General features: G+C 47.8%; 2 protein-coding genes across 3 annotated transcripts in view; one reads left to right on the top strand and one right to left on the bottom strand.

Annotated features, from left to right (window-relative positions):
- POLD3 (DNA polymerase delta 3, accessory subunit) overlaps positions 1-26,064 on the top strand; it is a 109,174-nt gene that overhangs the window by 75,204 nt on the left and 7,906 nt on the right. The window lies entirely within an intron of this gene.
- Positions 24,391-26,064, bottom strand: part of CHRDL2 (chordin like 2) — a 37,424-nt gene continuing 35,750 nt past the window's right edge. For both annotated transcript variants that reach the window (XM_049889814.1, XM_049889815.1), the window contains 2 exons: positions 25,197-25,289; positions 24,391-24,542 (listed from right to left, as the gene is read on the bottom strand). In XM_049889814.1, coding sequence (XP_049745771.1) covers positions 24,452-24,542; positions 25,197-25,289 — 184 coding nt within the window. In that variant the 3' untranslated portion in view covers positions 24,391-24,451. The remainder of the gene's footprint in view (positions 24,543-25,196; positions 25,290-26,064) is intronic.

Raw genomic sequence — 26,064 nt, 5'->3', positions numbered from 1 at the left:
TACTGAACATTTTGATAAAAGATTCTATAGAAGAATCTGGATCAAAAGGGGGGAAATGGAGAACAGAATTTCAGATTCTCATGGACTCTGGACTTTCTGGAGCCAAGGGCGCTAGATGAATCCCTGAAATCATTGTCCTGAAATAATCTTTAAAGCTTAAACCAATTGGACCTAAGCAAAAGCATAGAAGTTTTCTAGGCACATCCAAACACTTTGAGGGACCGAGTATCTGGGGCTGGGCCCTGGGGACCATAGTCTCGGGGGACATCTAGGTCAATTGGCATAACATAGTTCACAAAGAAAATGTTCTACATTCCTACTTTGGTGAGTAGCGTCTGGGGCCTTAAAAGCTTGTGAGTGGCCATCTAAGATACATCTATTGGTCCCATCCCGTCTAGAGCAAAAGAGAATGAAGAAAACCAAAGACACAAGGTAAACATTAGTCCAGAAGACTAATGGACTGCATGTAGCACAGCCTCCATCAGCCTGAGCCCAGAAGAACTAGATGGTGCTCTGCTGCAACCACCAACAGCTCTGATAGGGATCATAATAGAGGATCCCGGACAGAGCAGGAGAAAAATGTAGAGCAAAATTCAAATTCATAAAAAGACCAGACTTGCTGGCCTGACAGAGACTGGAAGGACCCCCAAGATTATGGCCCCCAGACACCCTACTAACTGAGGACTGAAACCACTGCTGGAGCCTACCATTGTTCAGCCAAAGATTAGACAGGCCTATACGGTTAAGTGCTACAGCTGCTAACGAAAGAGTCAGCGGTTTGAATCCACCAGGCGCTCCTTGGAAACTCTATGGGGCAGTTCTACTCCGTCCTGTAGGGTCGCTATGAGTAGGAATCAACTCGATGGCGCTGGGTTTGGGTTTTTTTTTTAATATAAAACAAACGAGAACACACGTGAGGAACATGCTTCTTAGTTCAATCAAGCGTACGAGACCAAATGGGCAATACCTGTCCAAAAGCAAAGAAGAGAAGGCAGGAAGGGACAGGAAACCTGAACAAATGGACACGGGGAACCCAGGGCGGAAAGGGAAAAGGAGAGTGGTGACGCATTGTGGGGATTGCAACCAACGTCACAAAACATTTTGTGTATAAATTTTTGAATGAGAGGCTATTTTGAGCTGTGAACTTTCAACTGAAAAAATAAACCAAACCCATTGCCATCAAGTCGATTCTGACTCATAACTACCCTATACGACAGAGTAGAACTGTCCCATAGAGTTTCCAAGGAGCACCTGGTGGATTTGAACTGCTGACCTTTTGGTTAGCAGCTGTAGCTCTTAACCACTACGCCACCAGGGTTTCCTTTTCACCTAAAGCACAATTAAAAAAAATAAATAAATAAACCAAAAATGTCCCCTAAAGTGTTCTTAAAACCAAACAGAAGTTTAGCTTAACTAGTAGAAAATGTCTGCCTTGAGCAGTATGCTTTTTTTTTTTTTATAATTTTTATTGTGCTTTAAGTGAAAGTTTACAAATCAAGTCAGTCTCTCACACAAAAACCCATATACACCTTGCTGCACACTCCCAATTACTCTCCCCCTAATGAGACAGCCCGCTCTCTCCCTTCACTCTCTCTTTTCTTATCCATTTTGCCAGCTTCTAACTCCCTCCACCCTCTGACCTCCCCTCCAGGCAGGAGATGCCAACATAGTCCCAAGTGTCCACCTGATCCAAGAAGCTCACTTCTCACCAGCATCCCTCTCCAACCCATTGTCCAGTCCAATCCTGTCTGAAGAGTTGGCTTCGGGAATAGTTCCTGTCCTGGGCCAACAGAAGGTCTGGGGGCTATGACCACTGGGGTCCTTCCAGTCTCAGACCATTAAGTCTGGTCTTTTATGAGAATTTGGGGTCTGCATCCCGCTGCTCTCCTGCTCCCTCAGGGGTTCTCTGTTGTGTTCTCTGTCAGGGCGGTCATCGGTTATAGCCGTGCACCATCTAGTTCTTCCGGTGTCAGGATGATGTAGTCACTGGTTCACGTGGCCCTTTCTTTCTCTTGGGCTTGTAATCACCTTGTGTCCTTGGTGTTCTTCATTCCCCTTTGGTCCAGGTGGGTTGAGACCAATTGATGCATCTTAGATGGCTACTTGCTAGTGTTTAAGACCCCAGACCCCACTCTTCAAAGTGGGATGCAGAATGTTTTCTTAATAGATTTTATTATGTCAGTTGACTTAGATATCCCCTGAAACCATGGTCCCCAGACCCCTACCCCTGCTACGCTGGCCTTCGAAACATTCAGTTTATTCAGGAAACTTCTTTGCTTTTGGTTTAGTCCAATTGTGCTGACCTCCCCTGTATTGTGTGCTGTCTTTCCCTTCACCTAAAGTAGTTCTTATCTACTAATTAGTGACTACCTCTCTCCCACCCTCCCTCCGTCCCCACCTCGTAACCACAAAAGTATGTGTTCTTCTCAGTTTATACTATTTCTCAAGTTCTTATAATAGTGGTCTTATACAATATTTGTCCTTTTGCAACTGACTGATTTCACTCAGCATAATGCCTTCCAGGTTCCTCCATGTTATGAAATGTTTCACAGATTCCTCAGTGTTCTTTATCGATGTGTAGTATTCCATTGTGTGAATATACCATAATTTATTTATCCATTCATCCATTGATGGGCACCTTGGTTGCTTCCATCTTTTTGCTATTGTAAACAGTGCTGCAATAAACATGGGTGTGCATATATCTGTTTGTGTAAAGGCTCTTCTTTCTCTGGGATATATTCCAAGGAGTGGGATTGCTGGATCGTATGGTAGTTCTATTTCTAACTTTTTAAGGAAGTGCCAAATTGATTTCCAAAGTGGTTGTACCATTTGACATTCCCACCAGCAGTGTAGAAGTGTTCCAATCTCTCCACAGCCTCTCCAACATTTATTATTTTGTGTTTTTTGAATTAATGCCAGCCTTGTTGGAGTGAGATGAAATCTCATTGTAGCTTTCATCTGCATTTCTCAATGGCTAATGATCGTGAACATTTCCTCATATATCTGTTAGCTACCTGAATGTCTTCTTTAGTGAAGTGTCTAGTCATATCTTTTGCCCATTTTTTTTAATTGGGTTATTTGTCTTTTTTCAGTTGAGTTTTTGCAGTATCAGAGCACTATGCTCTTTTAAGACCTATCTATATGGGATCAAAGTGACAACAGCAACTCGAAAGAGTAGATAGGAAACTTAGGGGAAAGTGAGTTTTATGTTAATGGAGGAAAAACAACTCAGAAAAGGAAGGTGAGAATGATTACCCAACTGGAAGAATGTCATCAATGTCACTGAATTGTACATGTAGAAACGGTTGAATTGGTATATGTTTTGCTGTGTATATTCTCAACAACAACAACAAAATAAAAACCCTATGGATCACAGTTCTACACGGACACACCTGGGATTGCCATAGTCGGAATCGACCCCACAGCAGCTGGTTGGGTTATCTTCCTCACCAATGCCTGGAATCCTTCATTTCAGCTTTATTCATAAACTCATTGATTATCAGAACTGGAAGCACAGTTGGAAGCATCTAACCCAGCCCACTCCAGTTTTACAGATGAAGAAATAGGAGAGGAGAACTCATCTGCTTAACATCACTCAGCAGAGTGGATGACAGAGCAGAACCTGAACCCAGATTTCCTGCCTCTTATTCCAGTGTTCTTGAGACGTCTACACTGCTTAGCACCTATCAGGACTGGACCCCTCCCTGCAGCCACGCTTCAGGGGTGTGGAGGCACAGTATTACCACTGCTACCCCAACTGGGGCGAGGGAGAAACTGCAGCAGGAGAGGGAGTGAGTGGGAGAAGGCCTTGCTGCTGCCTCCATTCAGGGGAAGAGTGCCAGAGCGAGTGAGGTCTTAGAGATCATCTATAACCCACTCCTTTTGGAAAGGAAGACCTTGAAGTTCAGAGTGGGACTGAGCTTTGCCCAGGGTAACATACACAATCTGTGGCATTCAGTTAAATGACTTACATTAAATGGGTGTTCACACCAGCGTGGTGCCCGGGAGAAAGACCCACACAGCCTTTGAGGAGATACTGGCCTCTCTTCTGTGTTCATATGTTCCTTTCTGAAGTTCTAAGACACCACATTCTCCTTCCTCCCCTCCTCACTCTCCTGCTCAACCTCTCTTGCTTCCTGCCCCCACCCTTTATGTGCTAGAGTTCCTCAGGATGGGGAGGAGCAGAGAGAGAGCTACAGTGGGGAAGGGCCTGAACAAATGTGTGCAGGTGGGAATGAGTAGGCCTGCTTATGGGCTCAGGGAGGAGGGAGACCAGTCTATTTGATGGTTTTGAGGTCCTCTTGCAAAAAGCCTTGAATGCCAGATGAAGAATTTGAGCTTTATCCAAAGGCTGCTATGGGAGGTAGGAAGTCAGGAGAGTTGGGATAGAGGCCCAGTACTATCATTTATGAGCTGTGTGACGATGGGCAAGTCACTAAACTTCTCTAAGCTTCTATTTCCTCATCTGTAAAATTGGATAACAATAACATTTAATGAGCAGATTAAATAAAACAATGCAGAAATTGTAAACAGCAGTCCTGCAGATGTTCTAGGTTCACGTTGGACTCTGTTGCTAAGACCCTGAGCTGGACCTATTTCCTTAGATCTTATGAAACCCCACCGTGTGCTTGACTCCATGCCAGGTACAAGGACCCTGAGAGCAGGGTCAAAAGTGAGAGGGATTCCTTCTGTCTAACCTGTCAGATGTAGAGTGGAGCTCACAGTCCTGAGGAGATCATTGTGTGCACACACGGGAGTTGCAGTTCTTACTGGTGAGGGCTCAGATGTGCAGGATGGGGGCTGGGTATACTGGACTGCAGCCGTGGGAGATGGTGAGCTGACAGGCAGCTCTGCCCACCCCTCATGTTTTTCAGGGCTAAAAGCTAAAGATTCTGCTTTGGATCCCAGTGCCCAGCACTGGGCCAGGCCAGAACAGACTCCAGGGAGTGACTATGAGGCAGCCCCTCAGAGTGCACCCAGGACCCTCTCTACAGTGTCCACAGGGAGCCGGGGTACAGGAAAGAGTGCAGTCCTTGGAATCAGCTTATCCTGAGCCCAACTTCACCACAACTAACTGCAAAGTTGGACAAGTCTCCCCAGCAATCTCTCTGAATCTCCGTTTCCTCATCTGTAATCTGGGGATAATACCACCTACCTCTTGGGGTTGATCCATTAAATGAAATATTATATATAAAGCAGGGCTAGCATAGAGTTGTGCTCCAAAAAACGGCAGTGAACATGGTGGTGATTATGTTTTGTGTGAATCTCATCTTCCCATACAGACTGTGAGCCCTTGGAGCTTTTTTTCTTGTAGCCCACGACCAGCCCCAAATGGTGCTGGGCATCCCAGTGAGGCTTTTTCAGTATCCATTGACAAAATGACCGAATAATCTTCTAACCTGAGGGAGGAAAGAAAGCAAGGATTTGCCATTTGGTGTTTTCACGCAGATGAGGTCATAAATGATGAATCACTTGTAATTTGATGCCTAGTCTCGGTGTGATTTTCCAATTTGTGATCTCATTTTAGTCTCACAACCCCCACCCCCTGCCAACATGGTATCTTGTGGGAGGATACAGAGTAACTGAGATTGGTCTGCCCACTTCCCAGATGGGAAAATTGAGCTTGGGAACGGCTGAATGACTTATCTAGGTCACCCAGCAGTTAATGCTGTGACTGGGACTTCTCCCTTCCCGTCCAAGGGTTCCCAGTCAGTTTATTCAGATTGTTCAGATTGCAAGGAGCAGAGACTCACTGAAGGTTCTGTGGGGACAGTAAGGGAGCACAAAAAGGCTTCTCAGGTGGCACAGCCTGTTTGATCTCAGTATGTGAACTGCAGCTCTGCTGGCCCAGGGCCCTCCAGAGGAGCATCCTCAGCTCCTACCTTAACCACCCCTGGACCCCATGACTCAGCCTCCTGTGACCTTGACTTCTCTTTCCTGCCCCCATTGAAGCTCCCTAAGAGACAGAATCCGTTAGCTAGACCAGCATTTTACTTGCAAGGGGCGCAGTCCCTCTTAGGCCACCTTAGGAATCTTTCTCTGGGAAGACACATAGCCTGGAAGTGTAAAGGGCCCCGACACCAAAACAGCCCACCCACGTGCTCCATCCTCCTCCACTTCTTCAGCCCAGTGCTCTGAGTCCAGATCCCCGGAGGGAGCCTTCGGATCGGCTGAGCTAATCACTGCTGAGCTACGCACAACACCAGGTGACCCCTCCCAGGGGCCACCTGGGGGCTCAGGGAGCCAGTAGCCTAGTGCTACCCCCACTTCTGGTCTATCAGTGGCCTCCTCTGGCCAAGACCTGCCCAGCACTGCTTCCCTGAAAGAGGATGGGGATGCTGTTTCCCCAGAAGAAAATGTTAGAGGAGGCAGGGCTGTGAAGTGTGAACATCCTTAGTAACTTCTGATTAAAGCCCGTTGCTGTCAAGTCGATCCCAACTCAGAGTGACCCTATAGGACAGGGTAGAACTGCCCCATAGGGTTTCCAAGGAGCAGCTGGTAGATTTGAACTGCTGACCTTTCGGTTAGCAGCCGTAGCTCTTAACCACTACACCACCAGGGCTCCAACTTCTGATTGGTACTTGACTTACCCTGGAGTGTCCCTAGGGGGCAGTATTCCCAAGCCAGGCTACCTCATAGACTGCTGGTCTATCTTAGGTCTAGCCTAAAGACAGTTGCCTTTGCCTTAGGTATGACTAGGGCAGAAGGGCATATCACTCAAAAATTCAAGTTATGTGTCCAGAATGACCATTTTCATCAGAAGGGACTTTGGTGGCTAGCAGGCTGTCAGAGGCACGCGATTCCTCTCCGTTGCAAATGGGTCTCCAGAGTCTGTGAGCAGAGCAGAACAGCCAGTTATTCCCTGGGTCCATGGTCAGAGCCCTGTCAGCTCACAAGGTATATGATAGATGGGTGAACTCAAGGCAAGCATTGCATCATGGTGTCCTGGAAAGTTCTGGGCAGCCTGTGGGGAAGTGTAGATGTGGTGACGTGCCTCTGTGGGTGTGGGGAAATGGTTGAAGGGTATGGGTAGGCCCCAAATAAGCTCCCCTTGAATGAGCCCCTTCAGAGAAGAATTCATCATAATGTCAAAAGAGAAGAAGAAATGGTGCACAATTCCTCACACAGGCTGAGGCCTGGGGATCCTGGAGACCAAAGTGGACTCCAGGGCTGGCCTGAAACTTGACTTTGACCACATCCTCAGGCAATGACCAGAGAGCCTTTGTGAGGGGCCCAGCACAGCCAGGCCACCTCGAGGGAGGTCACGTGTTTTCACATCTGTAGACACTGAAGGGGACCTGTGTGAAGGGTCGTTAAAATTACACCCTTGTTTTACCTTCCGATTCCAGGAATGGACATTTGTGTCTGGCTTGATCAATTCATGGGGCGGGGTGGGGGCTGGGGAGAGCAGAGTAGAAGCAGTCTAATGGGGAGAAGCCAGGCTTCCCCTTGAGCTATGAAGGCTGGGATCTACCTGTGTAATGTGTTCTGGGGGCACCACTGCAGTCCTGAGCCCAACCAAAAGCAAGGCCCTTTAGGGGAATCTGGTGTTCTTGGTTATAAGGCCTCTCAATGCCCTCATAGCTTTTATTCATGGGAGCATCCAGAACAGGAGGCTTCCAGGAGCAACTGATGAGTCTCATACATAGCTGTCCCCACTGATGCAGAGGGAACCCAAGGCCTCCTGTGGCAACATGGGGAAGCTCCAATTCCAGCTTTGACAAGTTATTAACTGGCCTTGGTCTCCTCAGCTGTGAACTGAGAAACACAGTATGTATTCTGTTCTCTGAGTTTCTGTGAAAGCACCTTGAACACTGTGTACTGTGCACACCTCAGCAGGTATTGCCATTAGTCTGTAATGGAGCTTACCAGAAAGCAGGGGACATGCCTGTCCAGTTCACCTTTGTGAACCCTGTGTGTGGTACACAATAAGTGCTCAGTCTTTTCTAAATAAACTGACAGTGGAAAAGGAGCATTTTTAGACCCATTATTAATTATGATCATTCCATCAGCCAACAGAGAGGGAGGCCAAGGGACCTGTGGAAAGGGCCTCGGGCCAGCAGTCCTGAGTTCTAGCCCAGCCCTGCCACTGGCTTGCGGAGGGACCTGGGGCAAGCCACATCACCAATCTGGGCCTTAGTTTTTTCATTTTGTTCAGTCAAAGGGTTAGACAAGATGAGCTCTCAGGTTCTTCTTGGCTCTGAGTTCCTGAGGATTTGCTGGGGGATGACCAGGTACCCATCCCCAACAGGGTTTATGCTGATTATGGGACCATTCTCCTGACCCTGCCACCCCCCCTTCATGCTTTCTTTCTTTGTCTTCTTGGTGTTATTGTACTTCAGTCAGGCTTTTTTTTTTTTTTGTACTTTTGGGCTATTTGCAAGACTTTAAATGCTGCTTTGGTTTTTTACATATTTGTCCTGTTTTCTCCTACCCCTCCTCTGTATTGGGAGCTCCCTTTGAGCAGAGCTGTCTTCCCCACCCACCTTATAGGCAACACTGTCTCCCCCCTCACAAGCCTACACATCCTTCTCTCCCCCCATCTCACTGAGACAAGCCTCATCTTCACATTGGGTCTCCCCCTGGTCCAGCCCAGGGTTGTGGCCACCCTGCACAACGAGTGGGGGAGGGCAGAGTGACACACTTGCTGACAGACTGATGGCTGGCACTCCAAGGGGGAGTAGGCCAGCAGCCGCAAAGGTGCAGCCTGTGCCAGGTGGACCTTGCCAGCTGGAGCTATTTTTAGAAGCCATGTTTGCAAATTTTGTGTTAATAGTGTCTCTGTCCAGGCTTTGGCTCCCAGGGCTAAGGGAGGGAGAGAGTCTTGAGAAGTCCTCCCTCCCTCTGTGTTCTCCTCCTCCTTACAGGTGGCTGGGATCAGTGGGGGCCTCCCATCCAGGTTGTAGTCCTCCCCAGCTACCCATCGGCAGACACAGAGAAAATGGGGTGGGGTGAGGGCCTGGAGGGAGGCCTGGAGCCTGGAGCTGAGGCTGCAAGAAGCCCAGTCTGAGAAGGCAGGACCTCCAGCCTTACTCATGTCACTGCATGGGAACAAGTTGCCTAGTGTGGCACCCTCTAAGTTTGTGAGCTTGTCTCCCCCTACTCCAGGCTTCTGTATTTCTATGATGACCCCCACCCCCATGTCCAGTCCCACAGCCAGGTCTTGACTGAGCCCTGTTTGGGCCTAGGCTGAATTTTGATTTAGAAGCACCAGAGGAAATACTACCCAATGCCTCTTCCTGGCCCAGTTCATAAAGGAAGAGAACTGGGGCAGAGAGGTGAACAAAGCCCATATATGGGATGGGAAGGCGAAGGCCTTGATCTTGTTATTACCAGTGTGATGGGTAGCATTCTGCAGAAGAAGTGGTAGGTGCTGAGAGCTTGGAGCTGAGAACTGAGGGATGAGTAGAAGTCAGGTGAAAAGTGGGTGGAAGAGAGATCCATGTGGTGGGAATAAGTGCAAAGGTTGTGAGATGAGAGCATGAGCCTAAGGTTTTATGATTCTGTGACCATAGAGGCCAATGCATCCCTCCCACCACGGGCATCCCTCCCACAGCAGGGGCTCCCAAGGGGGAGGTTCCAACTTTTTCTGGCCCCCACCCACCCACACACCCACACAGACATTACCCCTGCAGGCACAGGTACTATCCCCATCCCTAGCATACCCCAGCATGGAAGGTGCCTCTTCTGCAGGGCAGTGTCATTCTGCCCAGCCAGGGATCCTGAAGAGTCCGCTGGGAGGGACCTCAGACAGCCACCATTAGGTTTGCTTCATCCCATCCCAGTGCCATCGAGTTGATTCCGACTTACAGCGACCCTATAGGACAGAGTAGGGCTGTGCTTAAATCCCTGAGCACTGGGGAGCTCAGTTTCCAATAGGCAGCTTGATAGGTGATGAGCAGGCTCTGACCAGCAAAGTTCTTCCTGCTGAAACCCTCTGTCCTGTGACCCTCCCAGCTGGCCCCAGCCCTGCTTCCCCTTTTCTGGAAAGTGGCTCCCTGTAGCTTTTGGAGTCACAGTCCCGGATTCCAGGCCTAGTTCTGCCCTTTAGAACTGTGTGACCTTGGGCAAGGTGCTCAGCCTCTCTGGGCTTCATCTGTAAAATTGGTATATTAATAGAGTTGGGAGGATTAAATAAGATGAAGTGGGAAAAGCCTCAGCCCAGGGCCTGGAACACAGTAAGTGCTCTATAAATATTAATTCTTAGTAGTACTATGTTATCATCATTACCGTGTAATAGATGGGGAAACTGAGGCTCCCAGTGGGGAACGGACTTGCCCAAGGTCGCCCCGGGGTCGGTGGAAAAGGGGCCAAGGGCCGCTGAGAGAGCTTGAAGCCAAGCGAGGCTGGGCCAAGCGGGGGCGGGCAGGCCGTGGCATCAGGGGCCTTCGCCCGGCTCCAGCCCCCCTCCCCGCCTGGGCACTGCTCGGCTGCTGCGTTTTACGAGCAAAAACAAACACGTCCCACAAGCGGCCCCTGTGCGGCGCGGCCCCGCGCCCGCCAGGGCCGCCGCCACCGGGTCAAAGCCGGCTTTGTGCCCGCCCCACCGCCCCCGCGGCCCAGGCGATTTTAATTAGCGTCTGGGTCTGCGCCGGGAGATGGGAATCAAAGCCCCTGTTCTTTCAGCGCCCCCGCCCCGAACCCCCGCCTCCTGCTCCCAGATCCCCAGGGCTCCACATACCCCTGCTGGCAGCCGCGGGAAGTGGAGCCATCCCGAAGCAGCTGACTCGAGTTCGAATCTCGCCCCTTACTGCTGCGGTAACTGGGGCAAGTTATTGGTATTCCGAGCCACAGTTTACCCGTTAATGATAGCACTCATCTCATTCAGCCAGTCAGCTGAATGAAGATTTAAATTTTAAAAATAAGGGAAGGGAGAAAGGAACGAAGGAAGGAAACATATGCTAGCCCTGGGAGCAAGGGAGAGAAAATCTTCTTATGAGAGAGGAAGTGAAGTCTAGGTAAAGTTGAGGAGGCGTCACCAGGGGCACAGGAAAAGGCACCCTAGGCAGAGGAAACAAGTTGCATTCTCCAAAGCTGGACCAGAGAGGTCAGGGCAGTGAGGTGGACTTTGACCTGTGGGTGATTGGGAGCCATGAAAGCAATTTGAGCTGGAGTAACAGGTCATATTTGTTCTTTGGAAAGTTCACTCTGGCAGCTCTGTACAGGAGGGACTGAAGGGGCTGAGACTGAGGCAGTAGCTTGTGATGAGGTAAGAGTTGGGCTAAGGCAGGACCAAGGAGGGGGAGAAAGAAATGGCCTTGAGAGGTAAGGCTGGATCGTGGGCCAGTTCTCCTACTGAGCTTTGAATGGGCTCCAGCATAACATAACAATGATTGTGAGGATGGCACAGCACTGGGCAGTGTTTCATTCTGTTGTACATAGGATCGCTATGAATCGGAACTGACTCGATGGCACCTAACAACATGTCCCCAGCACCATGTCTGAAGTGGAGACATTTGACCCCACCACTAAGCCTCATTCCCCTCAGAGCCCCATGTCCTTCAGTGAACCTCAGTTTTCTCACCCATAAGATGGGCACAACCTCACTCACCCACCTTCCCTCCTAGGGCTGTGGGAGAATCAAAGGTACCCTTGACTGGGAAAGGCAGTTAGAGGCAGGAAAACCTTTACCAGACCCCTCTCCCACAGACTTCCACAGGAACCCTTCTAAAGGCATTTATGTGCCTGGCTGCTGCTGCTCGACACCCTCCTGTGGGTCCCTATTACCTTCAGAATAAAGTCCCCACTCCTTTGCCTGGTGTTGCAAATAGGGACCTGTTCACATTTCCAGCATCCTTTCTCACAGTCCCCTATCCAGGTCCAAAACAACCTCCACCCCATCCCAAACACCTTTGCTCTCCTGCTTCCTTGCTTTTGCCCAAACTATCCCTTACTTGGAAATATGCTTTCTCCCCTCCGCCCCCCCCCCCCTTTTCAAATAGCCAAATTCTGTTATTTCTTTATGACCCTGTTGAAAGGCCCCTTTCCCCATTCCCTCCATGAGTGTCAGGGATTGAATTGTGTCCCCAAAAATATCTGTCAGCTTGGTTGGGTCATGATTCCCAGTATTATATGATTATCTACCATTTTGTCATCAGATGTGATTCCCCTGTGTGTTGTAAATCCTATCACTATGATGTAATGAGATGAATTAGTGGCAGTTTTATTGATAAGATCTACAAGATTAGATAGTGTCTTAAACCTATCTCTTTTGAGATATAAAAGACAGGAGTAGGAGACAGGGGGACCTCGTATCACCGAGAAAGCAGTGCCAGGAGCAGAGCATGTCCTTTGGACCTGAAATTCCTGCACTGAGATGCTCCCAAACCAAAGGAAGACGTGCATCACTACGACCTTCCCCCAGAGCCGACAGAGAGAGAAAGCCTTCTCCTGAAGCCAGCGCCCTCAATTCGGACTTCTAGACTAGTGGACTGTGAGAAAATAGGCCTCTCTTTGTTAAAGCCATCCACTTGTGGTATTTCTGTGTTAGCAGCACGAGATGACTTAGACAATGAGCATCTCAGCAGGGGTGCTCTTTATCTACTGTGAACCCCCATACCATTTTCTATTCCTCTGTTAAAGCACTAATCGCCTTTTAAACTGGTTAAGGTTTTGAGTTTTAGGGTTTGATAAAACTGGTTTGTTGTTCTGACTCCACCACTGTGTGACCATGGGCAAGTCTCTTAACCTCTCTGAGTCTCTGTTAATCCTCATGATTGTTGAGGGGATTCAGGGACATAAGAAAGGGAAAGTATTTGGGGACAGTAACTAGTCAATACAAGGTCACAATTAAGAATGTAGACTCTGAACTAGACTGCATAGATTTGAACCCACTCTTCATCCCCTATCATTGGCAGTATGGCTTTGAGTCAGACTACCTAACCCCTCCTTGCCTCAATTTCCCCAACTATATAATTTGGATAATAATAATATGGCAGACAGGCCCTAGGGTGGCTCCCATGATATTCACACCCTGTATAATTCCCTCTCTTTGAGTGTGGGCATGACCTGTGACTTGCTTCTGGCCAGTGGAATATGTCAAAGGCAAATAGTTGATTCGGCGTTACTCAAAATGGAGGTTATCCTGGGTAGGACTTATTTAAACAGGTAAAAGCCCTTAAAAGAGGAATTGGGTCCTCCCTTAAGTCAGAGTCAGAAACTCTCTCACTTTTCCTACATTTGAAAAAGTAAGCTGTCATGTTGTGTGTGAGAGGGCGTCTTAGTTATCTAGTGCTGCTATAACAGAAATACCACAAGTGGATGGCTTTAACAAACAGAAGTTTATTGTCTCACAGTCTAGGAAGCTAGAAGTCTGAATTCAGAGTGTCAGCTCCAGGGGAAGGCTTTCTCTCTGTCGGTTGTGGAGAAAGATTCTTGTTATCAATCTTCCCCTGCTCTAGTAGCTTCTCAGTGCAGGGACCCTGCGTCAAAAGGATGCACACTCCTGGCGGTATCTACTTTCTTGGTGGTATAAGGTCCCCATGTCTCTCTGCTCTCTTCCCTCTTTTATATCGCAAAAGAGATTGGCTTTAGACAAAACCTAATCTTGGAGATTTAGTCCTGCATCTTTAACATAACTGCTGCTAAGCCCACCTGATTAACATCATAGAGGTATGATTTACAACACATCAGAAAATCAAATCAGATGACAAAATGGTGGACAATCACACAGCATTGGGAATCATGGCCCAGCCAAATTGATACACATTTTGGGAGGACACAATTCAGTCCATGACAGAGGGCCTATGAGAAAGTCATATGGCAAGGAATTGCCAGCAACCTCTAGATACTGAGAGTGGCCCCTGCCTGACAGCTGGCAAGAAAATGGAGACCTCAGTTCTACAACCACAAAGAGTTAAATTCTGCCAACAACCTGAGGGAGCTTGGAAGAGGATCTTTCCCCAGTCAGGACTCTGATTAAGATCACAGCCCCAGCTGATACCCAGATTGCAGCCTGGCAAGACCCTAACACAGAAAGCCTTGTTAAGCTGTGCCTGGACTTCTGACCCGGGCTTTGAACCAGTTTGAAATGATTCAGTCATGGCCATTGTAAACAGAGGCATCATACACATTGTATAGCAACCAGATCTTTTGCTCATCGGATTTTGTCTCCGGTAGGAAACAAATAGTGGTGTCCTGCTCAAAGATGGCGGCCAAACTTGCTACTTCGAATGTTTCAGGAACCTGATCTGGGAGATTGGATTATTGGCAGGACTGTGGATACACATTCAAAGCGGCATGGTTGGCTGCCATCTTTGAGCAGGGCACCACTGTTTGTTTCCTACTAAAAACCAAACCCAGTGCCGTCGAGTTGATTCCGACTCATAGAGACCCTATAGGACAGAGTAGAACTGCCCCATAGAGTTTCCAAGGAGGGCCAGGAGGATTTGAACTGCCAATGCTTTGGTCAGCAGCCATAGCACTTAGCCACTACACCACCAGGGTTTACGTTTGTTTCCTACTCGGGTCAAAATCGCATGGGCAACAGATTTAATTGCTATGCAACACATATGCTGCTCTTTTTAAAGACGGCCATGCCTGAACTCCTTTGAACTGGCTCGAAGCAGTGCTTCTGACCTACAGAAACTGAGATAACAAACGTGTATTGTTTTAACCAGCTAAGTTTGTGGTAATTTGTTACATAGCATAGACAGTCCAAGCTGCACTGAAGGGATTGTCGAACAACAGGGCTACAGGAATTGACGGAATATCAATGGAGATATTTTAACAAACGTATGCAGCACTGAGGAAACCCTGGTGGCGTAGTGGTTAAGTGCTAGGGCTGCTAACCAAGAGGTCAGCAGTTCAAATCCACCGGGCACTCCTTGGAAACTCTAGGGGGCAGTTCTACTCTATCCTGTAGGGTCGCTATGAGTTGGAATCGACTCGACAGCATTGGGTTTGGTTTTGGTTTTATGCAGCACTGAAAGTGCTCACTTGTCTATGCCAAGAAATTTGGGAAACAGCTACCTGGCTAACTGACTGGAAGAGATCCATATTTATGCCTATTCCCAAGAAAGGTGATCAACCAAATGCAGAAATTATTAAACAATGTCATTAATATCACACGCAAGTAAAATTTTGCTGAAGATCATTCAAAAACTGCTGTAGCAGTGTATCGACAGAGAGCTGCCAGAAATTCAAGCCAGATTCAGAAGAGGACGTGGAACCAGGGATATCGTTGCTGATATTAGATGGATCTTGGCTAAAAGCAGAGAATACTAGAAAGATGTTTACCTGTGTTTTATCGACTATGCAAAGGCATTTGACTGTGTGGATCATAACAAATTATGGATAGCATTGAGAAGAATGGGAATTCCAGAACACTTAAATGTGCTCATGAAGAACCTGTACATAGATCAAGAGGCAGCTGTTCGGACAGAACAAGGGGATACTGCGTGGTTTAAAGTCAGGTACATCAGGGTTGTATCCTTTCACCATACCTATTCAGTCTGTATGCTGAGCAAATAATCCAAGAAGCTGGACTATGGGAGGAAGAACGGGGCATCAGGATTGGAGGGAGACTCATTAACAACCTGCATTCTGCAGATAACACAACCTTGCTGAAAGTGAAGAGGACTTGAAGCACTTCAGTATGGATTACACCTCAATATAAAGAAACAAAAATCCTTACAACTGGCCCAATAAGCAACATCATGATAAACAGAGAAAAATTGAAGTCATCAAGGATTTCGTTTTATTTGGATCCACAATCGACGCTCATGGAAAGCAGTAGTCAAGAAATCAAAAGATGCATTGCATTGGGCAAACCTGCTGCAAAGGACCTCTTTGAAGTGTTGAAAAGCAAAGATGTCACCTTGAAGACTAAGGTGCGCCTGACCCAAGCCATGGTATTTTCAATTGCTTCATGTGCATACAAAAACTGGGTGATGAATAAGGAAGATTGAAGAAGGATTGATGCCTTCGAGTTGTGGTATTGGCGAAGAATATAGAATATACCATGGATTGTCAAAGAACAACCAAGTCTGTCTTGGAAGAAGTACAACCACAATGCTCCTTGGAAGCAAAGATGGTGAGACTACGTCTCACATACTTTGGACATGCTATCCGGAGAGACCAGTTCCTGGAGAAGGACATCGTGCTTGGTAAGGTAAAAAAAAGCTAGAGGACCAGAAAAAAGAGAAAGACCCTTAACAAGGTGGATTGACACAGTGGTTGCAACAGAGGGCTCAAGCATTACAAAAATTGTGAGGAGGGCGCAAGACCAGGCAGTGTTTCATTCTGTAGTACCTAGGGTCACTATGAGTCAGAACCAACTGGACAGCACCTAACAACAACAACAACATAGAACGGAAATACAAATAGTATCCACCTTATAAGGTTCTTTGCCTTCCTGGAGTTAACGCTGACTCATGGCTTATTTTTTTTAGAAGTAGATCACCAGACTGTTTTTCCAAGGGTGTAGGATTCTGGTGACAATTAAATGAGGTCACTGAGTAACGCTTTAGCTTGGTGCCTGGGGTAGTAATTGACTGCCCTCATTATTATGTTTAGGATATAATACTTTATAAAAATAAGGTTTTTTAGTTGACTTTTTTATTTTGGTAAGTAGGTAATGGAACACGTGCCATTTCAACAATCTTCACATGTACAGTTCAGTGACATTAATTATGTTCATCATGATGTTCAGCCATCACCATTAACCGTTCTCAAGTTTCTCTTTCGCCTTTAACAGAAGCTCAGTGTCCTCTAATCATTGTGTGTTCCTTTCCCCCTCCCTACAAAAACAAGTTTTTGGTCATCAGCGTATTAACTAGTGTGTGTTGTAAAAGCATAGGATTTGCAGGCAGAAAAGCTACATTTGAGCAAACTTGCTGAGAGACCTTGATTTTGCCATGCCTGTGTCTATCAGGATGCTTTAGGCTGGCAATACCGAATACCTGACTAGTGGTGGCTGTCTTAAGTCGGAATCCCTAGAAGCAGAAATTGAGACTAGGATTCATGTGAAAGTGATGTATTAGGAAGTGTTTCTAAGAAAAACCAGTAGGGGAGTGGAGAAGTGGGACTGGGAAGGGGAGAGGGTAAGGCAAGAGTGTGATGTCAAACCAAGTCCTAAGAGGGGAGCTTTGGCTCAATCCTGCAGATGAGCTCTGGGGACAGTGTGGATCACCCCTTAAAGCTGAGTTATCCAGATCAGTGCAAGGGAGCTGGAGGATTCATGCCTTCATACTGGTCGGTAATTGGCTAAAGGTCAGCCCTGGGGTGGGGTGGGGGTATAAATGCCCAAGGGGGTATAAATGATTACAGGTCAAGTGAGCAGTCCCCCCACAAAGAGAAGCAGGTGCTGGCTGTTGGAGTGAAAGCATACAGGGAGCCAGTGCGAAATAGTAAAGGAACCACAGGGATTATGGGAGGGTCATTGATAGCGTTGCTACCGTGGCATAAACTATAGGACATCTGTTGTGTTCTTAATAAAAAACATGGAGGTAGGTGGTCTCTGGAATGGTTCAGTGTGGTTATTGATGTCATTGAGGACTCAGCTCCCTCCAGCCTTCTTCAGCATGTTGGCTTTCATCATCTTCAGCCTCAAGATCACAAGATGGCTGCTTCAGCTCCCTGTCTCATGTAATCAATTGGTAGCATCTGAAGCAGGGTGCAAGGGGAGGGCAACAGCAAAAAAGCTTTCTCTTCACGGGACTCTCCTGTGGGAAGGAAGCTTTCCTCCATATCCCACCAGAACTGGGTTATCTACCCAACTCTAGACCAGTCACCAGCAGAGAAGAGTTGATTACCAAGGCTGGTTTAGATAAATCAAGGTGCATCCCAGGTGGTGAGCACCCAACCAAGTGAGGTTCTGCTAGTGAAGAGGAAGTAAAAGAATGGCTGCTGGATGGACACCCAACAATGTCTGCCACAGGGCATCAGCTTTCTCATCTGTGGAACAGGAGTATTGATACCTACCTCCCACATTTGTGGTGAGGATTAAATGAGACCACATGCATGTGAATGGTTTTTGTAATCTACAAAGCACAATAGCAATGCTGATTTTAACTAGTTATGCCTATGCTGTTTCTTCTCAATTGTACTGTGAGCTTATTGAAAGCAGGGGCCGTAGGTTCTGACTTACCCTTGCTTCTGTTGATTCTCCCCTGTAAATAATTCTCAGTCTCACCTGCTTCTCTCATCTCTGCTGCCACACCTAGTTCATCCTGCTGTCATTTCCCTCACTGATAGCTGCAATAGCTCAGTAACTTCTCACTCCACTTCCATTCTTGGCTTCCTCCAAGCCTTTCTCCCACTGAAGCCTGAGGGATATTTCTAAAATACAAATCTGACTGAGTCACATTCCTGCTTGAAATCCTTCCAGGCTCAAAAATAAGGGTGATATTCAAAATAACCACTGATTTGGAATAGGCCCTGGCCAATCAGAATAGACACTGGCCATTGACAACTAGGCCAGTATATCCTTCCTGAATATCAGCTGTGCCCTCATGGCCCAGGGTAAGCTTGCCTCTGCCTACCACTCTAGGCTTATCTCTAGAGACTGTTCCCCCATCCCTGCTTCCTGTATCACCCCACCTCCAATGTCCAATGCTACTCTTTTGCCAGACTGAACTTGTAGTTCCCCAAATATAGCACATTCTTGTTTGTTGCCAGGCCTCTGAGCATGGTGCGTCCTATGACTGGAATATGATTTATCTACTTTGTGTCCATGGCTAATTCCTTAAGGTCTCTATTTGGGTATCTCCTCTTCCAGGAAGCTTTCTTTCTGCCTCCCCCATGCCTTCTTTTATTAGAGTACTTATTGCGTCTATTGTCATTGTTTATGTGTCTTTCTCCCTCACCAGACTGGAAACTTTTTGAGAACACGGTTGGACACAAACAGTTGCATCACCTATGTGTTAGTAGTAGGGTGTGATCGTGGTGGGGAAGGACAGGATCACCCTTAGACTCAGGCAAGAGGGACCCTGCCCTGGGCCATGCCCTCTAGAAGGCCCCGCTTTGACCCTCTTTCAGCTGCATCCCTACCCACAGTATAGCATGTGGTCTCTGGTTCAAGAAGCTTACTGTCCCTTTGGAGAAAGTCTCATTAAGAGATCATTGCAGCACAGAAGGATGTGTTCAGTTATAGAAGAGCCTACAATGCTGCAGCCACAGAGAAGACCAGGGAAATCCTGGTCTTAAAGGATAAGCTGGAGTACTACAGGCAGAAACTGTGCTTGCTATCTACCACCCCCTTATTTTGGGGAACTGCTCTTCCCCTACTCCAGACATATGATTTTAGTACCACATCACCTGAACACCCAGGACAGGTGATAGATACATCACTCAAAATGGCCTAATCAGAGTCCTTACCCATCGAACTTCTGGGGAGTTGGAAGGGGTGATCCTTTTTACCCTATCGAGTTGAGAGCTATTAGAATGCTGAGCTGTGCATGGAGTGTTGTCTGCCTCTCAAAGGAGTGGCTTGGAAAGAAAGGAGCTGATATGCAGCAGAGTTAAGAATGGTAAGAGAGCATCCTGATGGTGTCAGAGTCCCGGATTCAAGTCTTCCTGAAGCCCAGATCCATCCCAACTTGATCAGGATTCAAGTGGATTTAAGGTGGAACTGAGGAGAGAAATTCAACGTTATGTGCTCATTAAATGCTCTTGAACTGCGATTCAGAGATCTAGGTTCTAATTCACATTTTGGAAGGTTTGAGGCAACTCCTATACACAGAAACCCACAACCACCCACCTCCCTTCCAACCTCAGCCAACTTCCTACAGCAGTTCCTACTCATCTCCACGAACTGACCCTGATTGTGGAGAAGGCAGGCAGGGGGTATCTTCCAGGGACCAGGGTGAGGGGAAGGAGAGTGGCTGAGCCAGCCCCAGAGAGAGATGCCATTGTGCCTGTTGGAGCCCCAGGCCTTCCCTCACCCCCAGGCCAGTCCCAAACCACAGGCCACGTCCTGTTTCTTGGAACTACTACCATTTCCCAGAGCCCAGGATTCATGGGGAGTGGAGGGAGGGGGCTTTACAACTGCTGGAGGAGAAGGAGGAAGCCTCCCCAGGAAACCTGGCATCGTAATAGGATGACTAAACTTTAAGGCCAGGAAGCTACCTGGGGAGGTCAAGCCATTAGTGGGTCTGAGCCCAGGTCAGCTGTACCTGCCCCATTCCCAGGCCTAGCCAGACCCGTCCAGTGCTCTGAGACCCATAGGATGTAGAATCACAGACCTCAGTTGGAATCCAGCAACTCCATTTACTAGTGTGTGATCCCGGTTAGGTAATTTCCTCTTCCTGAGCCTTAGTTTTCTCATTTCTATAATGCGAGTAATAATCCCCACCTCTGGGTTGTCCTGGGCATCAGATGAAACAATGGGTTTGAATGTACTTTGTTAACTAATGACCAGGCACCTAAGAAGGGATGTGACCACCTCATCTGGAGTCCAGGGCTGTGCCCAGCCTGGCCACCAAGCAGGACAGTAGATCCCATGGACACTCCCTGCTGAAGCCTCGGCAGCCCCATGAGGGGCAGAGCTGGGCAATCTTTGGAGACCGCCCCCTCCCTCTGTCTCATCACACTCATGGAGAGACCAGCCAGAGTTACACAGCAAGTTAGTGGCAGAGGAAGAGTAGATTTTGACTTGTCCCTAAACCTTGCTTTTCTCCATCTTCATTTCTGTTTCTTCTACTTTTCCTTCTCCTGTGGCTTCTTCTCATGAGCAGGACTTGCTTAAGTCTCTCCCATCCCATTTTGCCATCTCATGTCCACAGCTAGCCACTGCCCTGCCTCTGTTTTCTTGTTTTCTGTCAAATTTCTTAGAAGTCTTGTCTCTGTCTCCTCAACTCCTAGAGACTGGCTCAGTGCCAGCTTCTGCAACTCAGCTCTCCTGACACTGCTTGCTGCCATGGTTCCCAGAAGCCTCCTTGTCCCTGCGGAGGCCCATTTTCAGGCCGTATCTTATTGGACCTCTCAGCCACCAGTCTCCTTGCTTTTTCGCTTGCCTCCCTTGCTGTTGCTCCAGGGTTCTGTCCTGTTCTTTTCACTCTATAATCTCTTTCAACTCAGTGTCCTCCCCTCTCCTGGCTTTAGTTACCACCCACAGGCCGACAGCTCCCAAATCCCCATATCTAGCTCAGGCTTTTCTTCAGACCCATAATATATCCAAAGGGCTATGGATACTTCCTCTCAGGTATCTCCCAGGCACTTCTGACTCAATGTGTGCTCAGCTGAAACTTATCCTGTGTTCTGTACCAGTCAACTAAGTGAGACACCCAGGTACACACTAGAATCTCCCTCTTTCTCAACACTATGTCCAGTCAGTCATCAACTCTGTTCTCCCCTATCCATTCCCATTGCTTCTCTCCTACCCAGGCCATTGTCATCTGTCATGAATTCCTACAATACAGTCTACCTGGCCTTAGTCTCTCTCTGCCAGGCCATTCTTCACCCAGCCAGTTTTGGAAAACACAAATCTGACCAAAGGATTGGAAACCCTTCCAAGGCTCCCTGCTGGCTCAGGATGAAGCCAAAGCTTTTCAGCTGGATATTCAGCTTTACCTCCTTTGCTCTTTGCCTCAAACTTTATTAACCAGCAACAGTGAGCTGTTTGTAATTCTCCCCATAATATGCTATTTTTTTTAATCTTTCATGCAGTTTTCTCTTCCTATACCATCACCCACCCTCCTCTCTCTCCATTTACCTTTTTCTAACTCCTACTCATCCCTTAGAGCCACCTTAGGTGTTCTCAGCCTCCCCTTGGTCCTGCTGTCCCAGCGCTTAGCACTCATCATTATTAGGTGTTGCCTCTGTCTCCTCCTCAAAACTTTGGGCTCCCTTTCGTCAGGGAGGGCGATACGAGTTTCTCTCACTTTGTCAGAGGTCTACCATAAAGCCTACACCGGACTAGCTCAGAAGATGCTTTATGAATAAATATATGGAAGGAAACAGACAACAACTTAGAGCAGTGAAAACTATGGTAGATCCACTTAAAAATTTACAAAGCAAGTTTTGTGTTAATGACACTTAGAAAGTTCTGGACCAAAGTCAGGAGGCGTTGATGTGCTGAACATGCCTCCCATGGTGAAAACGGTTTGGAATAAACATTATAGGCTTCAGGTAAGCCCATCAGAGAAGCCAGGGAGGCAGCTTGGCCTGCACCATTGGGAAAAGTATACAGGGAAATCCATTCCTGTCATGAGACCTTGGAGCTGCCTGTGATTACAGATTCTGGCCTCCAACCCCATTCTCCAGAAAGAGGAGAGGCCATTGTGCAGGAGGCAGAGGTGGAACAGGGTGTCTGGGAAGGCGTCACTGAGAAGATATCTGAGCTAGTTTGTAGGATGGCTGGGGTTCACCATGTGAATGACTGAGCTTTCGGATTCCCACACTTTAAAAGCCTCAAAACTATCCCCAGAGGTCTTAAAACCTAGCAAGTGGCCATCTAAGATGCATCAGTTGGTCTCAACCCACCCAGAGCAAAGGAGAATGAAGAACACCAAAGACACAAGGAAAATATGAGCCCAAGAGAAAGAAAGGGCCACATAAACCAGAGACTCCATTAGCCTGAAACCGGAAGAACTAGATGGTGCCCAGCTACCACCAGTGAGTGCCCTGACAGGGAACACAACGGAGAATCCCTGATGGAGCAGGAGAAGAGTGGGATGCAGACCTCAAATTCTAGTAAAAAGATCAGACTTAATGGTCTGACTGAGACTGGAGGGACCCCAGAGGTCATGGTCCCTGAACTCTCTGTTAGCTCAAAACTAAAACCCTTCTCAAAGCCAACTCTTCAGACAAAAATTAGACTAGACTATAAGACATAAAGTGATACTGGTGAGGAGTATACTTCTTAGCTCAAGTAGGCACATGAGACTATGTGGGCAGCTCCTGTCTGATGGTGAGATGATAAGGCAGAGGGGGACAGGAGCTGGTTGAATGGACATGGGAAATACAGGGTAGAGAGAAGGAGTGTGCTGTCACATTGTAGGGAGAGCAACTAGGGTCACATGTCAATGTCTGCATAAGTTTTTGTATAAGAAACTGACTTGAATTGTAAACTTTCACTTAAAGCACAATTAAAAACAAAAAAAAAACCTACTTAGAAAAAAAAAAAAGAACTAACCCCAGAGTCCCAAGTTAACTCACTAAGTAAGCAAGGCTAAAACGATGAATCGTTTTAGGGACAGGTGGAAGCTGTAAGGGGGAGGAAGTGGATGTCTTTCTACTCAGAGGACAAGGTAAGATTCCAACTGTGTTCCTCAAACCAGGCTCCTGGGAGTCGGCAAAGGGAGCTTGGGGAAGGGGTGACGCCTGTTCCTGGTCAGTGAGGGTGGCATTAGGTGGGCTGCTTAGAAGATTCGCTGGACCTCAGAAATCCCAGGGACAAGACCAAGGCTAGAGGGAAAATATCCAGGGTGCTCTAAGTGGCTGCAACTGGCAGAACTCCAACCAATAGGCCACTCTCCACCACTCTCTGGGGTTTCCAGTCAGGATTGGGGAGGGGGAACCATAAGATGAGGGATAATTTAGACAATCGGTACTGGGGAATATCAGCCTGGGAGTCAGTAGCCCGGGGTTCTAGTCCTGGCTTCACCACTCATCACCATGAGGCTTTGGGAAAGACATTTGCTGATCTTGAGCCTTTGTTTTCTCCTCTCTAAAATGTGGGTAATTCCTACACACCATTCATCTATGGTGAGAATTAAGTGAAACCATGGGTGTTAAAACATCTTTGAAATTGCAAGGAATTGTACACTTGGGAAGGATAAACTGTTTATGTTGTCTTTAACTGTCATTGTTAGGCTTTCCCAGACCATGGTGCTGGGGTTGGAAATCTGGCTGCCAAGTCTTGGAAAACCTCTGAGTCGAGGATATTTGGGCTTATAACATTGGTCACAGTGTGGAACAGGGGAAAGAGTGTTAGCCTGGAGTAAGAGACCTGGCTTCCAACTCCAAATCTGCTACTAACCAGCTCTGTGGCTTCAGGCAAATACTGTTCCTCCCAAAACTCAGTTTCTTCATTGTAAAGTGTGCCTGGCAATTGTAAGGATCCCTGGAATACTGGTTGGGAAAGTGCTCTGAGGCTCCATTCCCCCACTCTCCTGGCTAACTAGCCTGCCTTCCTACTTAGGCTCAGTACCAAAAGAACTATGGAAGGGGGCTGCCCATAAAAGGAGATGCCATGGTTGAGGGTCTAGGGACAAAGGCTGTGAACTCAGGGGATGAAGGCATGGTGACAGACAAGGGCCTGGGCTGGGAGGCTGGGGAGTTAGCTCTGGCTGTAGCTATGACTCACCGTGAGGACTGGGGCCAGTCTCTGCCCCTTCTGGATCTGTTTCCACCCCTGCAAGATAGGGATAACCAGGCCTGCCTTGCGAAGTCACTGTGAGAACACACAGGCATCTGGATATGAACACAGCAGGCTGAATTAAGGAGTAATGCAACTTCTTATTTATTAATATATAATAACAAAAATGATGAAGCTCATATATGCAACTGTTTAGGTCTTTGTTATAAGGTCTTGGTTGCCTTGTCTGGACTGGCCGTGACCTTCAGCTCTGGGGTCTGGGCTAGAAAGACGTTCCAGTGACCTGCACAGAAGGCAGAAGAGTTGTGTGTGAGAATGTGTACAACAGATGCAGAGTGGGTGGGGGTGGGCAAGCTTAGAGCAAGGAGGAACTGAATGGGCCAGGATTTGGAACCCACAGGGAGAAAGAAGATGAGTGTCTCCATCACACAGTTCTGGCACATGACCTGAACTTCAAACACCCTAATTCTGTGGGCTGGGCTGATTTCCTGACACCTGTCATTCCCTGTCCCACCTGCAGGGTCTGTCTTCCTAAGTGTAAGTAAAAAAATAAAAAAAAAAAAAATTTTTTTTTTTTATGAAAGTGACTAGCAGGGTCTCAGGTGTCCTACTCCACCAGCCTATGGGAAATGTGCCCATAGAGAGGGAATAGGCAGCACCAGGGTTTGGAGGGCTCAGGCTTCCCCTTCTGCAGCCCTGTCTTCCCGCCACCCCTAAGTCCAAATTCAGCCAGCTCTGCTTCACCTTCCCGCTCACCGAGTTGGGAAATCTCTGGCTCAGACACCCACTGGATTCCTATGCCGGGAACTGACGTCTGTGGCTGACAGCTCCCCCCCTACGGCCCCTCCTCCCAGCACCGGCAGCCTGGGAACTAACGAGAGGCTCCAGCCTCTATCCCTGCTCTTGTCCAGGCCCCATTCTTCAGCCCAGGTCCCACCTTCGTGGGTGCTGGTGAGTAGCCGGAAGTTCTGTGCCTCTTTCTGGAAGTCTTGCTTCCTGACTTTCTTGATCTGAATCAAGTGGAAGATTCCTGGGGGCAGAGACAAGGGCATGAGCAAGAATAGCAGAACTTTTTGGTCAGTGAAACAGGGTGACTTAGACACGAACCTGACCTGGTCTCTTTCCTCCCCACCCCCATTCTGATTAGATGCCAAATCCTGTTGATTCACCTTCTTAAATGTTTTGAATCTCTCTCTTCTCCCATCCCCATCATGTCTCACCTGGGTCATGACATTAGACTCCTAACTCCTTTACCACTCTAATCCATAATTTTTACCACAGTCATTCGAAAATGGGCATGCTCCCCTCTCACTATCCTTCCCTGACCTCCCATCACCTCCACAGTAAAGGCCATGCATGTTGGCCTCCTCTCTCTGTCACCCATGCGCCTGTCACAATCACCCTTCCGTCCCCACACAGTTCCTCTGTCCATGGTGCAGGAAGGAAGGAAGGGTGGGGATGGGGAGGGAGGGAGGGAGGGAGGAAAGGAGGAAAGGAAGGAAGGACCAACCCATATGACTTTGTCAAGCTTTTCTCTGGGCATAGAACTTACGATAAAAATCAGTCAGTGCATTTATTCAGATACCAAAACAACAAAAAACTAACAAGTGTCTGAGTTCTAGCCCCCTTTCAGTCCAATGGTCAGTTCACCCCAACGCCCCCAAGTGGCCTTGCCTGTGCTCCAGCCAAAATCAACTTGGCTCCAGCCAAAGTCCCCTGAGGGGTGCAACCTTGGCATATGCAACTCCCCCTGCTGGAACACTTTCAACTATTGCCCTGGTCCACCCGACAAAACTCGTACTCAT

The sequence above is a fragment of the Elephas maximus genome, chromosome 7 (assembly GCF_024166365.1).
Source record: "Elephas maximus indicus isolate mEleMax1 chromosome 7, mEleMax1 primary haplotype, whole genome shotgun sequence".
Lineage (NCBI taxonomy): Eukaryota > Metazoa > Chordata > Mammalia > Proboscidea > Elephantidae > Elephas > Elephas maximus.
The sequence above is the reverse complement of the archived record's forward strand: the minus strand, read 5'-3'. Positions and strand labels throughout refer to the sequence as shown.